We start from the raw sequence: 14,315 nt of genomic DNA, 5'->3' as shown, positions 1-14,315 counted from the left end.
GACGCACAGGCTCAGCGGCCATGGCTCACGGGCCCAGCCGCTTCGCGGCATGTGGGATCTTCCCGGACCGGGGCACGAACCCGCGTCCCCTGCATCGGCAGGCGGATTCTCAACCACTGCGCCACCAGGGAAGCCCTTACTGTGAGTTTTTAAATCCCCACTTATCTTTTATGATAGATGTTAGTAAATTACATTTCTTGATCTTGGTTTTATTTTTATAGCTGTAACCAGGAGAAGCTTGAGATTTTAAAAATTTGATTATTTTCAAATTTTGATGTTGTATTTTTATTTCTAAAGGAATAGAGCTATGGAGATGCTATAAGTGCTGAAATCAGGCATTTAGTTACTTTTATGTAATCTGTTAAAATAGCTGATTTCTAGTTGCTTTGTAACTGTCAAAACTGCAAGAAAAGCAAGAAAAATATGCATAAAGTGATGCGCAATATATTTTATGTATGATACAAAGCTTTTACACCCATTTAAACTTTACAAAAACCTTTTATGATAGATAGCTGAAAAAACTGAGGGTCGGAGAAGTTATGTAACTTACCCCAGAAGGTAGTGAAGATGGGATTTGAACAAAAGTTTTTCAGAGCTCAAAGCTCCTACGTTTTTTTACAACTGCATGTTTCCCATGGATCTTGCTACTGTATTTAAAGCTGAATAGAAGTTGTTCACCTGCTTAAAATTCTTCCCATTCCCACTCAACTCCTTCATTGCACTGATATTGGCATAGCAAATACTAAGTCCGTTTGTGGCCATAAGTCTGTTCCATGACCATTTTCTTTTCAACATTTCTTCCATGTCTCCAAAAGGTCAAATATTTCTTTAAAAGTTGTTACTATTTTTAGCCCTTGAAGTCTTAATTGTCTTACGGTCATCTCCATTTCAGCGCACTAACCTGAACTCCTGTATATCAAATCTGAATTTCAAGGTGCCATCCACATCAGCCTCTTTTAAAATCCAGCACTAATGGAGTGTGTCATTAAGATACATATTTCCCCCAATAGGCTCAGCTCAGAATAAAGGGGTACCATATTGTAAAGAGGCTCTGTGCTAAGTACAAAGATCATCTGGATTTCCTTTGAGTCACATAAAAATGAAAGTAAAGCATTCAGACCACATGCATACCAATTTTGAACAATCTGGAGATGTGTAGAGCAACCAACGAACTTTTGTTAAGTGACTACCCTGTGCCAGGTACTGCTCGACAGTGAACTTGATTTTTCATATTCCCTGGTACTCGCCTCTATTAAGCATCCCCATATCTCAGGCAATAGTCTGGGCACTGGAAATCATAAATATCATTAAAAATCATGGGAGAGACTGGCCTTCATCTTAACTGGTCTTACATTTTTCTGTAAGACCTTCTTAGGACAAAGAATCTGAATTGGATTTTAGTACCTATATTTAAAACTTCAGGGAAGAGCTAGTACGCAAAGCATTTTAATCTTTCCTGACAGAAATACAGTGGCCATTATAATTAATAGACATTGCCAGTGAGAGTTGCTGTCAATATGTGGCATTACGCCCAGGGCAATTAAATTTGCCTGTTTTTTATTATTGAGACCAAATGTTTGGCCGGGGTTCCTGCAGAAAATAAGTAATTCCATTACATGTGATTCACCTTTGAGTAACCCTCCAAGCTGACGAAGACTCAAGCTTGAAAATTTACATTTATTACACAAATAATCCATTTAGCAAACATTTATTGGGTCTCTTTATGTTCACTGGGCAGCACAAAAAGATTTAAACATGCAAAACGCAGTCTTTTTGTTTAACAAATGTACTGCCTAATTTCCCTAAAAATGTTTCTCAATTAAAAAAAAAAATCAAGGTTTTGGTTTTTGGTATTTTTGATAAGAAGGCAAGACGAATTGTCAACTCACAGAAAGATATTCCAAAGACATGAAGTGCATAGACTCTGGAGTTAGGCAGAGGGGACTTTGAAATATGGTCTGTCCCAACTGCTAGGAACTAAACTCTGGGGGAGCCCTTGGAATACCCTGCCTGATAAGAGGGACATTGTATATCTGAAACCTTCAGCCATACCAGATAGTTTAGGCTAACAGTGTGATTTGTGGTGAGCTTCTGTCTTTGTATGCCTGAAGCTTTGGGTTTATCAGTTGACATCTAGGGGACTGTAGACTGAAAACCTCAGGTCAGTCATGCAGGTGTTCCATGCCTATGTGAGCTGACACCCAGTAAAAACTCTGAACTTAGGTGAGCTTTCCTGGTTGGCAACACTTCCCATGTGTTGTCATACATTGCTACGGGGAGAATTAAGCACTACCCATGCAAAAGTAGGAGAGAACAACTGGAAGCTTGCACTTGGTTTTTCCTGAAATCTGCTCTAAGCATCCTTTTTCCTTTGCTGATTTTAATTTGTAATAAGCCTTTCTGTAATAAACTATAACCATGAATATAAAAAAAAGAAATGTGGTCCGTCAATTACCACCTGTGTGACCCGACACCAGTCACTCCTCATGCCCCATGGTATGTAATCAATACAATATAGCTCCGGCTTTATAAGGTTGTGTTGAGCTAAGATAATGAAGTTCCTGATGAATTTCCTCAAACATCTTAAGTACTTAACAAATTACATCTATTGGTTTTTATTCATGATGTGTGTTTTGGGCTAAATTTAGCTTCTCGATGTGCCACCGTATACATTCTTCACCTATAAATGTGGTGAGGTCCCCCCACACCCGTCCCCCTGAGTCTCTGTTCCCTGCCCTAATGCACATGCTGTCAGATAGGTCCACTCCATGCAGCTTAGGGCTCCTTCTCTTTCCCTGATACCTCCATATATACAAATAAATATTCAAAAACTAAACATCAATGGAATGTAGATTGCAAACATCCAGAAAAGTCATTGGTTTTTCTTTTAATTATTATACAAACATTCAGTGGCTTTTTAAAAAGGTGTTAGACAAACATGGATGGTGTGTCCACCGTGTACTAGGCATGGCCCTGGGTACCGAGAGAAGCATCGGGACGATGCTTGGCTTGGAGGCATACAGACCTGGCTCAAAAGCTTGGTCTTATCTAACTTGTTTGTTTGGTGATCTTGGAAAAGGAACTTAATCACTTTGAGTTTATTTCTTATTCCATAAAGTAGGGGTTAGTAATACCGTCTGGGCTTGTTGAAAGTGTTAGTCTGTGAAAATGCTTAGCATAGTGCGAGACACGTATGAGGGACTCAGTGAAGCAGCGCTGCCTTCCCCTCACTCCTAGGGATTACACAGAGAAAAACTGAGGCTATTCCTCCAAACCGCATGTCCTGGGAGGACATGAATCTTATACTGAAAGTAACACAGTGCCTCTCAGATTCTCTATACGTTTTGCTGCAAATGACAGCCAGTAGGAGGTCCAATTAAGATTTGATTCCAGGGTTTCCCTGGTGGCGCAGTGGTTGAGAGTCCTCCTGCCGATGCAGGGGACGTGGGTTCGTGCCCCGGTCCGGGGGGATCCCACATGCCGCGGAGCGGCTGGGCCCGTGAGCTCCGGAGCCTGTGCTCCGCAACGGGAGAGGCCACAACAGTAAGAGGCCCGCGTACCGCAAAAAAAAAAAAAAAAAAAAAAAAAAAAAGATTTGATTCCAGATCTTTGGATTCCAAAGAAAGCAGTCATTCTGCTGCCTTCCACCATGTCTCCTGCTCTGTATCTGGGAGGGGCATCTTCATGCTTCTGGAGGAGGTACACGAGAAGATGGTTTGCATTCCTCTATGAACTGTGTCTTCCATACTGACCCTAGACAGCTGTCACCGCCACCCTCTCCTCTTTCTCCCAAAGCTCTAGGTCACTCTTAGAGCCAGCTCTGTGCCCAGGCCATGACTGGTCCAAGCTCTGCTCAAAGCACTGCTTGTAGAGGAGTGGGAAGCATAAGAATCAAGTACACCCCAGGAACATGATCTGCAAAAGTGACGCCTCTTCATCAATTTTAAATGCAAAATGCTTATATGGGGGGGTTAACACCATAATAAAGAGCTGTTAGTGAAAGCAGTGTGTAAGCAAGACTGTGACGTGAGTGAGGAAGGTAATAAAATATAGTGCCACATCTCTTCCCATGCCAGTCCCTTTAAGTTATCTTGGAGATAAACCAGTTTGCTGATAGGATGGTGACCAGTCTACCTTTGACCTCTTCTTGTTGTCTTACCAGCTAGCAGTGGAATGGTAGGAATTCAGGACAAGGAGAGAAAAGAGGAGGTATTGGCAGGACTCTCCACTTTCACTCCTATGTGGCAGGAGAGCATCTTGTGAAGACCAGCAGAATCTTCTGTGAGTTTGGTCCTCAGCTCCTGCCTACAGGATGCTCACACCTTGATTTCTCCTGTCTTGGACTCAACTCCAGGACTGTTATCTCAATCTGTCCATCTATAGAACTAGTCTTCATTTTTAGGGAAAAATATTTCAATTGTAATTTTAAGAAATAGAAGATGTGAAACCAACCAAGCAAAAACCCTTTATTTCTTTTGAGTATCAGATTTTGATGTTTTACCTAAAATTAGTATATAGTATAGAGGCTAAATTTTCGTTTTGGAAGATCCCTCTGACAAATGCTGTTTTCATTGTAACATTTAAAGGCTCAAATTTAGAATTTAGTGTTTGCTTAGTGAATCTCTATAGAACAGTTACACTTGGGAGAAAAGGAAATTGATAAAGGTAATTTTTTGCTGTATTATTTCTTCCTCACCTGTGGAGTCGTATACTCAAAGTCAGGAAGTTCTAAGTTATCTTTATTTTTTAATTAGTTAGGAGACATTTCAGAGAAAAACATAGTAAACACAGTAATTTGTGTTTTAAATTTAAAACACTTTTTTAAAAAAAGGTTTATTTTTTTTAAAGACTTTCAAACTTTTTGGAGCCATCATAAGAAATATATTTTACATGGTCACTCAGTTTGCAGACACTCACCACCCACACAGCTGAGGCCAAGAATTTCATGATACAGTCTTCATCCTTTCTACAGGCAATGCACACTTAGTTTTTCTCTTCTACCTCATTTTTGAATGGAGGTTTCACCCTAACAAATTGATTTCATAAGCTTCCAGTGGCCTGACTTGCAATCTGAAAAGAAGGTGAGAAATAATGCCTCTATTTTAATACAATTGAGTAAATCATTTTAAGGAATGTTCTATTCGTGAAACACTATGGGGCAGTGAAAATAAAGACAGACATCTACATAGCAGAGTGGCTGACTTCACAGAGTTTACCATCTAGTAGGGATTAACATAACATTGTGATCTGATGAGAAAAGCTGAAAGGAACATTACATAAAAACGTGTTCATGACAAGCTTTTTTTTTTTTTTTTTTTTTTTTTTTTTTTTTTTTGGTATGCGGGCCGCCGCTCCGCGGCATGTGGGATCCTCCCAGACCGGGGCGCGAACCCGGTTCCCCTGCATCGGCAGGCGGACGCGCAACCACTGCGCCACCAGGGAAGCCCCTCATGACAAGCTTTTTGTAAACAGCTGTTATGTGAGAGAGAAAAGCTGGAGGTTTCGTTGTAGTTGTAAATTCTTGTGGACATATCACTTTCTCGATGGTGCAAGTGATCATGAACACAGATTTGTGACTATATAGCTCCCAGTTTCTTAACTAAATATTTGACAACTTTAGCAAAAAAATAAATAAAAAGGAAAAAAAGGATTCCAAACCTTCAAGCCAATCTGCCTTGTCTCTTTATTTTCTTTTTCACTCCCTCCTATCTTTCTTCCCTCTGGTCACAGAATAATCTGGCTTGAGCTATTCTGTTTCTTTTTTATTGTGATAAAATACACACGACAAAATTTACCATTTTGGCCATGTTTAAGTGTATTCAGTACATTCTCAGTGTTGTGCAACCATCACCGCTAATCCAGTTCCAGAACTTTTATATCATCCCAAAAGGAAACTCTGTACCAATTAGGCAGTCACTCCTCATTTCCCCTCTACCCCACCCCTGGCAACCTCTACTCTGCTTTCTGTATCAGTGAATTTGCCTACTCCAGATATTTCACATAAATGGACTCATGCAATAGGTGGTTCTTTGTATCTGGCTTCTTTCACTTAGTGTAATGTTTTCAAGGTTCATGCATGTTGTAGCATGTGTCAGTATCACATTCCTTTTAATGACTGCATAATATGCCATTGTATGGGTACACCACATTTTGTTTATCCATTCATTAGTTCATGGAGAGCTATTTCATTTTAAGGGGGATTTTATTCAGAAAATAATTGTAAACTAATCGATTGGACATACCTTTAGTGGTTTGATTACATATATGTATACACACACACACACACACACACACACATAGGCACCTACAGGCTTTCAAAGAAATCTGATGTCTATTTGTAGAAGTTTAAGCATGAGAAGAAGTGCTGTATATCCAGAAGCTCATGAGATAGTACTGGATCTGACCTATGGATTTAGGGTTCATCTGCATACAGATGGAAAATGAAATCATGTGAGTGAATGAAATTGCCCCAGGGAGAGAGTGTAAAGGAACTTAGGACAGAGTCCAGCAGTACTTTGGGGATCCATGGAGGGAGAAGGAGCCTCCAATTTCCTCCCTAGAGATGATGATAAATAAAACCTAACTCAGGTGAACCCTCAGGCTCATCATTTGCAAAGAAAACACCTCCTACTTTTTCACAAGGTTTGTAAGAAAATTAAATGAGTCAACATATGCAAAGCAGCTGGTACCTGGCCCATAGGTAGGACCTCAGTAATGATAGCTACAAATATTACTAGATATATTTGTGCTGTCACTATTGTCAGTTTCTGCATGTTTCTTTATTTCACTATCTTGTAACATCGTATCCAGGACTACCTATTTTGAAATAAGCTTTCCTACCCTCTTAAAGCTCAGTCTGTTTCTAATTTTGTTGTTGTTGTTGTTCCCAGACTTTGCTAGCTTCTCCCATAATACCGATGGAAGCTAAAAGAATCTAAATTAGGTGGAGAGACGCTAAGAGGCACAGGCCAGACTTCTGACCCAGTTCTGCATGCACACAGGAGGATGTTGTCAATTCCATAGCTTGGAAGAAAACTGTTCTAGCCCCAGATCATCAGGACCTTAAAATTCTTTCTCTTTAGATCTCTTTGTTTTGATATTGTAAAGGGAAAAGTTATGTACTTCATTTCTCAAAGGTACTTAATTTTTTTTCCCCTCCCATTTTTGGTAAAGAATAGTTGACAAAAAGTCATGACCCAGCCTAAAAACAATTACACTCTTCTGGAGTCAGAAGTGAAAAATCATTGGATATACTGTTTTTTAAGCTTATCATGTTACCAGACATAGTGTCTTAAACTTGTTACTCCTGTAAGATTTTTGACTGTCCTTGCTCTCTTCTGAAGAATTTCTTTGAATATTTTTAAATAAACTCTCAAAAGACTTGACCACACCTCTCCATTCACTTTTAACATGGTTGGCATGACTGTTTCTTCCTGGGTCTTCTCAAAAACCTGTTAAGGTATGAATAACTTTTATATTTCATAACTTTGTTTTAGTCTTTCAGAGTTTTCTTCATACTTTTCTAAACTTCTCACATCTTTCCACCTTTCAAGGGGGAAAAGTTTTCAGTGCTTTTTCTTACTCAATAATTCGATTAGTTTTGTTTTTCTGGAATGTCACATCTCTAGTGTATTCCTATTTATATTCCATATATGGGAATGTATTCTACATATGGGAAATATGACTTTCAGTGAAACTAAAACTACAGAATGGCATTGCATTTTGTGAACATATGCAAATTCTTTCATTCCTTATTACTGGCTGATTTGTTGTACACTGAGAGATGGAAATACCAAAAGAATGTAACTCATCTACACAATTAGAAATGATGCTGGGAATGGACTCGGTCTCCTGAAGCCTGATCCAGGGCACTTTTTGCTGGAAAATGGACAACTCATGACGTTCATGACCTAGTTCATGTTGGCTATTATCCAAGTTTGGTGGTCAAAAACAGGACAGAGTCTATGGAAAATTACTATTGCCTGCTCTGTTACTAATTTAATACAAGAATTACTGGAATTTGTCTGTATTTTCTCATCTGTTTGGTAGGGCATGCTATCTCTTGTCTCATGGTCAAGTTACAGAAAATAGAGTAATTTGAAAACATAAGATAATAATAGCATTCGGTTATAATTCTATAAAAACCAGTAGTGACTGGTGAATATAGCATTCATTGTGACTCCAAAGCTGAATTAGAAGCATGGAGAAGCCAATTAAGAGACTTGAAGCCCAAGATAAATTATAGGAGGAAAATGATGATTTTTAACTACACTGTTTTGTCCCTATAAGGAGATAAGGCAATTAGAGGTGAGAAGAAAGAAGTTTTTCAACATCAAAACTAAAAATGAACAGAGAGAAGGTGTTCCTAAATATTATGGGTGGGTAGTTTTAAATGTCAATAAGTTTTCTATAAACTCCTCACGTGGAGGGTAATGGAGAATAGCTTAATGTGCGAGGAGATTTTTTTTTTTAAACAAACATTGACATTTTAAAGACCTAAACATCTTAAATGGAATGACTATTCAAATGCAAAATTAGACAAACAGAGGCATTTTGGAGATTATATTTGAGTAGTATCCTAAGAGCCAGATAATGAATGACTCAGATCATCTGAGTGATCTGGGCTGACTCATATGTTTTAAAAAAAGATGTCATCAAATCTCTGATTTTGTCAGTATTTTTCCCCTTGATCCCCTGGTAGTGCCAAACAAATCCTGAACGTTAGTGACTTTTCCAGCTCTAATTTGTCAGGATGAAGTTCCAAACCACCAGTAACAAGTCTAAGATTTTGAATATATAGGCATTGGTATATTTGAATAATACTCACTAACATGAGAAACACAAGCCACATATGTAATTACAGGACACGTGGGAGATAGGAATCCCAGACAGAGCCTTGACAGGAGAGGAATAGAAGATATAAGACTAGGCTTGGTTTGTCCAGGATGGAAGAAAAGGAAACTTCTTACCCCAATACCACCTGAATGATGCTTCCTGGAAGACATCTTAAATCAACAAATATTATCTGGTTCCTCTACTTGGCGTAGAGGACATACTGAGGGTATCCTTGGCCTCTGTCCTAGAAAGGCTTACAGTCTATGAGGGAAACTGACATAGGAACTAGTAAGTGGAATGCTTTGATATATTGTAATACATATAACAGCAGCATTTGGGGGAGCACAGGATAGTCAGTTTCTGACAGCACTAAGATTAAGATGCCCTCACAGAGGAGGGGGCATTTGACTGGGCCTTGAAGGCACATATGGAAGTTGTAAATATCAACAAAACGGGAAAAGCATTTGAGCCAGTGGCAAGGACCACATAAGGAGAAAAGAGATACAGGAGTACAGATACTGGGGATGTTCAGAGAATCCAGTATAGCCACCGAATTGAGGAAGTAGAAAAAGATGAACTGGGAATATGGGATACAAAGATGTGTCAGGCCAATATGGCTCTTTCGTATGGTTTACATAATCTGTCTTGGAACTATCCCAGTCTCAAGAATCCATCTAACCTGGAAATTACTGTTCTTCTAAGTCTGTGATGGGGTTTCTTGGCACAGCGCCAATTTGGGCGATGGCTAACAATAGTCTAAGAAAAGCTTGCCAACTTTACTGTACCTTGTCTTGATCTCCTTTCCATTTTTTTTAAAAATATTCTTACATTGCTCATAGGGCTAAGAACTTACAGTGCCATGTCCTTGATAAACATCGGTTGAAAAACAATAATGAATCCTATGCACATGCACACATACACATGCATACACATGAAGAAACTTGCATTGCTTTTTAAACATTCAAATTTAACTAATATATTGCAACTTTAAAAATATGTTCACTTGAATGTTGCTAGGAACATTCAAATAGAAAATAGATTTTCTGACCTTTTGTTGTTTTCCCACAGGATTGAAAAAACGTACAAGGAAGGCCTTTGGAATACGGAAGAAAGAAAAGGACACTGATTCTACGTATGTACTTAAGGAGAACACCACTTCTCAGCATCGGCTGGCTGTGACCGTGTGGGAACGCAGATCTGGTGTGGTCTGCTGTATAGCAGAATAATGAACCTGTTAAACCCCTTATTTGGCAAGAATCCCTGAAAGAAAGTTAGAAAATGCAAAAATCAATAGTTGTTTAGACACAGGTGAAAAGAAAAAAGGTTATGTTGATCTCGCACCTTTAGCTTTTCATTCTGTACATTTTTATCGTGCGTAAATTTTATCACAAGGTGCTGAGAATTGCCCTGTGGCCTTGTCCTCTGAGAATTTATAATTCATCGAATAGAATATCTATCACGCAAATTGAAGTATCTTTCATATAACTAAAAGAGCTAACATTTGATATGACTACCGTGGTAACACGTACTTAGTAAACGCTCAGTGAATGGCAGCAGCTACTACTCCTATTATCACTAATACAAATTAATATGTGGTAAGTTCCTTAGGAGCAATTAGAAATGGAATTTCTGGGGAATTGGAGGGTGGGAAAGCTCATATTTGAATAGATGATCAGTGAAGCTTCAAAGAGGGAGGAGCCTTGATTTTGGCCTTCAAGAAGATGAGGACGTGCGTTTCATGCAAAGGGAACAACAGCCAAAGCAGAGATGTGGAAAAGCCAAGTAGGTATTCAGGACAAGCTAAACAGAGCAGTCTGTCTACTTGTCGGCCGCACGTGAATGTAATAGTGCGAGGCAAGGCTGGAAAGGAGATCAGGGCCAGATAGGAAGGGCTTTAAGTACCAGCCAGGCTGAGGTGTCTGGGCTTCCTTCCTTAGGCAGTGGGCGACCTTGAAGCCTTGAAGGCTTTTAAACCAGAGACTATAAAGGATTGGGGGTAAAAAGCTATTTTTTGTCCAGATACCAAATGTTAAGTGCCCTGTTCTTACCTTTTCTTTGTGTTTTTTCTTTTGGTAAATAATTGTTTCCTGGAAGCTGCATTTACTCTAGTCTTGCCAATTTTTCTAAATGATTAAATTAGAAAAAATTTTTTCTGAGCATTATATAATTTTCATTATTTCTTAAGAAATTGCCAACTTTGAAACATTAACCAGAATAGAAGATGGTTCGTTCACCAGAGTCGGAAGACCTGGGCTCTGGTTCCAGCATTGCCAATAGCTCCACGGACTTAGAATACACTTTCCTCTAATGGGCCTCAGTTTGCACTAGATGGAATCGAATTTCCATAAAAGGCCAGACACTGTAGCAGTCCGTCTGTCAACAGAATCTTTTGCCACCTACAATGTGCCATGTGTTGTGGGGGACACTATTAGACACATCTCAGAAGAACATCATTAGCAGAAAACAAATCCATTTTTCTTTGAGATGGTTTCTGTAACTGACTACACATAATCTCTGGTGTGTGAAGAAAATTAGAAAGGAAAAAAGCTCCCTCAAAAGGAAAAAGAGGTCAAACAACCTCCCCAGGGCAGGCTGAGCTCATCTGCAGGTGGCCAAAGTACCACTCTTCCATCACCACTTCTAAAAACATGGAAATGAGGAAGTTACTCTTCATGGCCTTGTGTAGATGCCCAATATCTCTCTGAAGTACTCTAACAAGACATTTGCTTGTAAAATCCCAAGCATCTGTCCTTTACTTCTTAACATCTGAGCGCCCCAGTTTACTTAGGTGATAGCAAATTAGCTATAAACTGGTTCCACCAGCAGTGATGGTCAAAGGACAAGATGTTTAGTGTAAGCCTTTGCTTTTCATGAGCCCCTGCTCTCTAATTGGGTCATATATCATTCTTGCAGAAGGCTGGAGAAATGTTCTGGCAATGTGCTATCCCTTCAGATTTAGGTAATGCTTATATTAGTCTGTGATCACTGAAACCTTGTTGATACAAACTGTTTTCAGGGCTGTTGCAACTCCATGAGGGTTGCCAAGTAACCTGCTATGGTAGCTGCCAGTTCCAACTTCAGCTGACTGAGTGTCCTTAGATAGAGTGGGGTTAGAACCAGAGCTTCCTGATTTGATCATCGTTACAATGGCTGATAGAAAGAGGAAAGGAGAGAGTCTGTACTAAGTGGCAGGCCCTGTGCAGGGTATTTTGTATGTACTGATATCCTTTTTAATCCTCATAGTAATTCAATAAGGTTAGAAATAATATCTCAATTTTGGAGTTGAGAAATCAGTGCCAAAAGGAATTAAGTAACTTGCTGAAGGCTACCCAGAAAAATAAGACATGGAGCCAGTATTCTAGTCCAGAGTCAAGTGCCTATTCTTTGATTACCCAGAAAAAAAAAAGAATAGATGGGCAAAATTATATTCAAGACCAATAGGAGGGTAAAAGAGAAAAGGCAGCAGTGGCAAGAGGTGACTGTCCCTTTTTAAAAATAGAGGCAAAGGGTCCCTGGTAGATGATCAGTTTTAAAACAGAATCAGCAAATATAATGGGTCTGCTGTTAAAAAGCAAAAAAAAAATTATTTAAAAATGTATAAAACTTAATAAGAGGGGGTTAGGAAATAAACTGAGGACACATACCCCATTGTCTGAGGCTGCTAAAATCTCTCTCTCTACTCCCCATCCTAGGTCAGCTTATATAATAACTTTATTCTAGATAACATTTAATGAGTATTTACTATGTTCTAGGTACTATTCCAGACTCTTCATTTATATTAACTTATTGAATCCTTTAACAGCCCTATGAGCTATATGCTGTTATCACGGCTGTTATATAGATGAGGAAACTGAGACACAAAGGAGTGAAGTACTGGTCCAAGGTTATGCAACTAGGAAATCTAAGTTGATTGAACCTGGGCAGTCGGGCACTATAGCTGGTGCTCTATACCACCATGCTTACTGCTGTCATACGGGGAAGGAGCAGCCCCATTTCCATCAGTGGATAAGACAAAGGATCAGAATAGACACCAACGCTGCTATGTACAATTACAATTATTCTGATTAAGATTTTTGAAGTGCCATCCCTATAGCTGTAATATGCATGAGACCAAGTGGCCTCCCATTTAAGATCCCCTATAGCTATGCCCTTCTACCTGGACCAATAGTGGGCAACACCACAGCCAGGACTATCTCCAGAGCCTTGTCTTCTCCCATCTATCACCTGCCCCGAAAGACAACCCCACGAGGATCAGTGCCTCTGGATGTTTCCTACGCAAAATTTGATGCAATCTCCTCTCTATCAATTCCTTTAGAAGAGGCTGAAATCCTAGTAAGAAATGCTCATTTTTTGCAGTGTACAAATCTAGGGAAAATCGACTTTGATGAGTATGGGTTGGTACCTTTCCTCTGTACTTTCCTACCACCTGGGTTTACTGCGGCCATAATAACCCACTGGATTTACTTGCCTGTCTCATTCTCTCTATGATGAGCATGTCTTCTTCATTATTTTATCTCCTGACCCTAGCCTAGTGCCTGGCCTATTATAAGCACTCAATAGTTGTTCAATGAATTATATATAACTTTTATTGGCTAAGACTCTTCCTATCTTTCTATCTTAGATGAAATTTCTTTGAACCAACTTTTTCCCATAGCCAGCGAATGTCCAAAGATCCTAAGATTTCTGTCAACTCCCATGGTCTTTCAGTATCAGGGTCCTTTCTGCTTCTAGCCCCTGTATCACTGATTCATCCCTGCATCCACATGGACACAGAAATGATTATGGAAAATGATGCTCTCCCATCAAGTGTTTTGTAATCCAAGTAGAATATTCTGCTAATTTTGAAGGGGGTGTTGGTGGGGAAGGGGAGTCACATCTTGAAGCCAAGAAGATGTCCCACCAACTCAGCATTTCTCTCTCTCTCCTCTGTCCCACCCTATGAAGCAATAAACAATTTTGTCACTTGGTCCCACCTCCTAAGGAACAGTTCCAACCACACCAAACTCTTCAAGATTTCATACTCCACCCAAGCACTTACTAAGGTTTTCTTCCAAACAAGTCAGGTCCCCATCTAAGCATAATTCTGGTCTCCATTTTAATAGAATAATATTTTTCGAGCTCCTTACAGAATTAATTAATATAAGAAGTTATAAAGTGACTACTCTTTTTCTTCTCTCTTTCTCTGATTCCTCCAGCTCAGTTTTCCAAAGTAACAATAATAAGACCCTTCCTCTATTGCTATAAAGTCTAACATGGCTGCAAGTGAACAGTTTTGTGTTCCTAGGGTAGAGACATCATGGAAGAGGAAAAAACCTGTAACAAACAAACAAACATTTCTGAATACTTAGTATGTGTCAGGAACCATTATAGGTTCTTTATATACCTTATCATATTTAAGCTGGCTTAGAGAACTAAGTAATAAGCAATATGTTCAAGGTCAGAGAGCTAATAAGTGGTGGAGTCTGGACACCTGGATTCAT

General features: G+C 39.3%; 1 protein-coding gene across 10 annotated transcripts in view; it reads left to right on the top strand.

Moving 5' to 3' along the window:
• Positions 1 to 14,315, top strand: part of SGIP1 (SH3GL interacting endocytic adaptor 1) — a 215,865-nt gene that overhangs the window by 89,393 nt on the left and 112,157 nt on the right. For all 10 annotated transcript variants that reach the window (XM_028489286.2, XM_028489287.1, XM_028489292.1 and 7 more), the window contains one exon: positions 9,904 to 9,967. In XM_028489286.2, the coding sequence (XP_028345087.1) occupies positions 9,904 to 9,967 (64 nt within the window). The remainder of the gene's footprint in view (positions 1 to 9,903; positions 9,968 to 14,315) is intronic.

The sequence above is a fragment of the Physeter macrocephalus genome, chromosome 4 (genome assembly GCF_002837175.3).
Source record: "Physeter macrocephalus isolate SW-GA chromosome 4, ASM283717v5, whole genome shotgun sequence".
Taxonomy (NCBI): Eukaryota; Metazoa; Chordata; class Mammalia; order Artiodactyla; family Physeteridae; genus Physeter; species Physeter macrocephalus.
The sequence above is the reverse complement of the archived record's forward strand: the minus strand, read 5'-3'. Positions and strand labels throughout refer to the sequence as shown.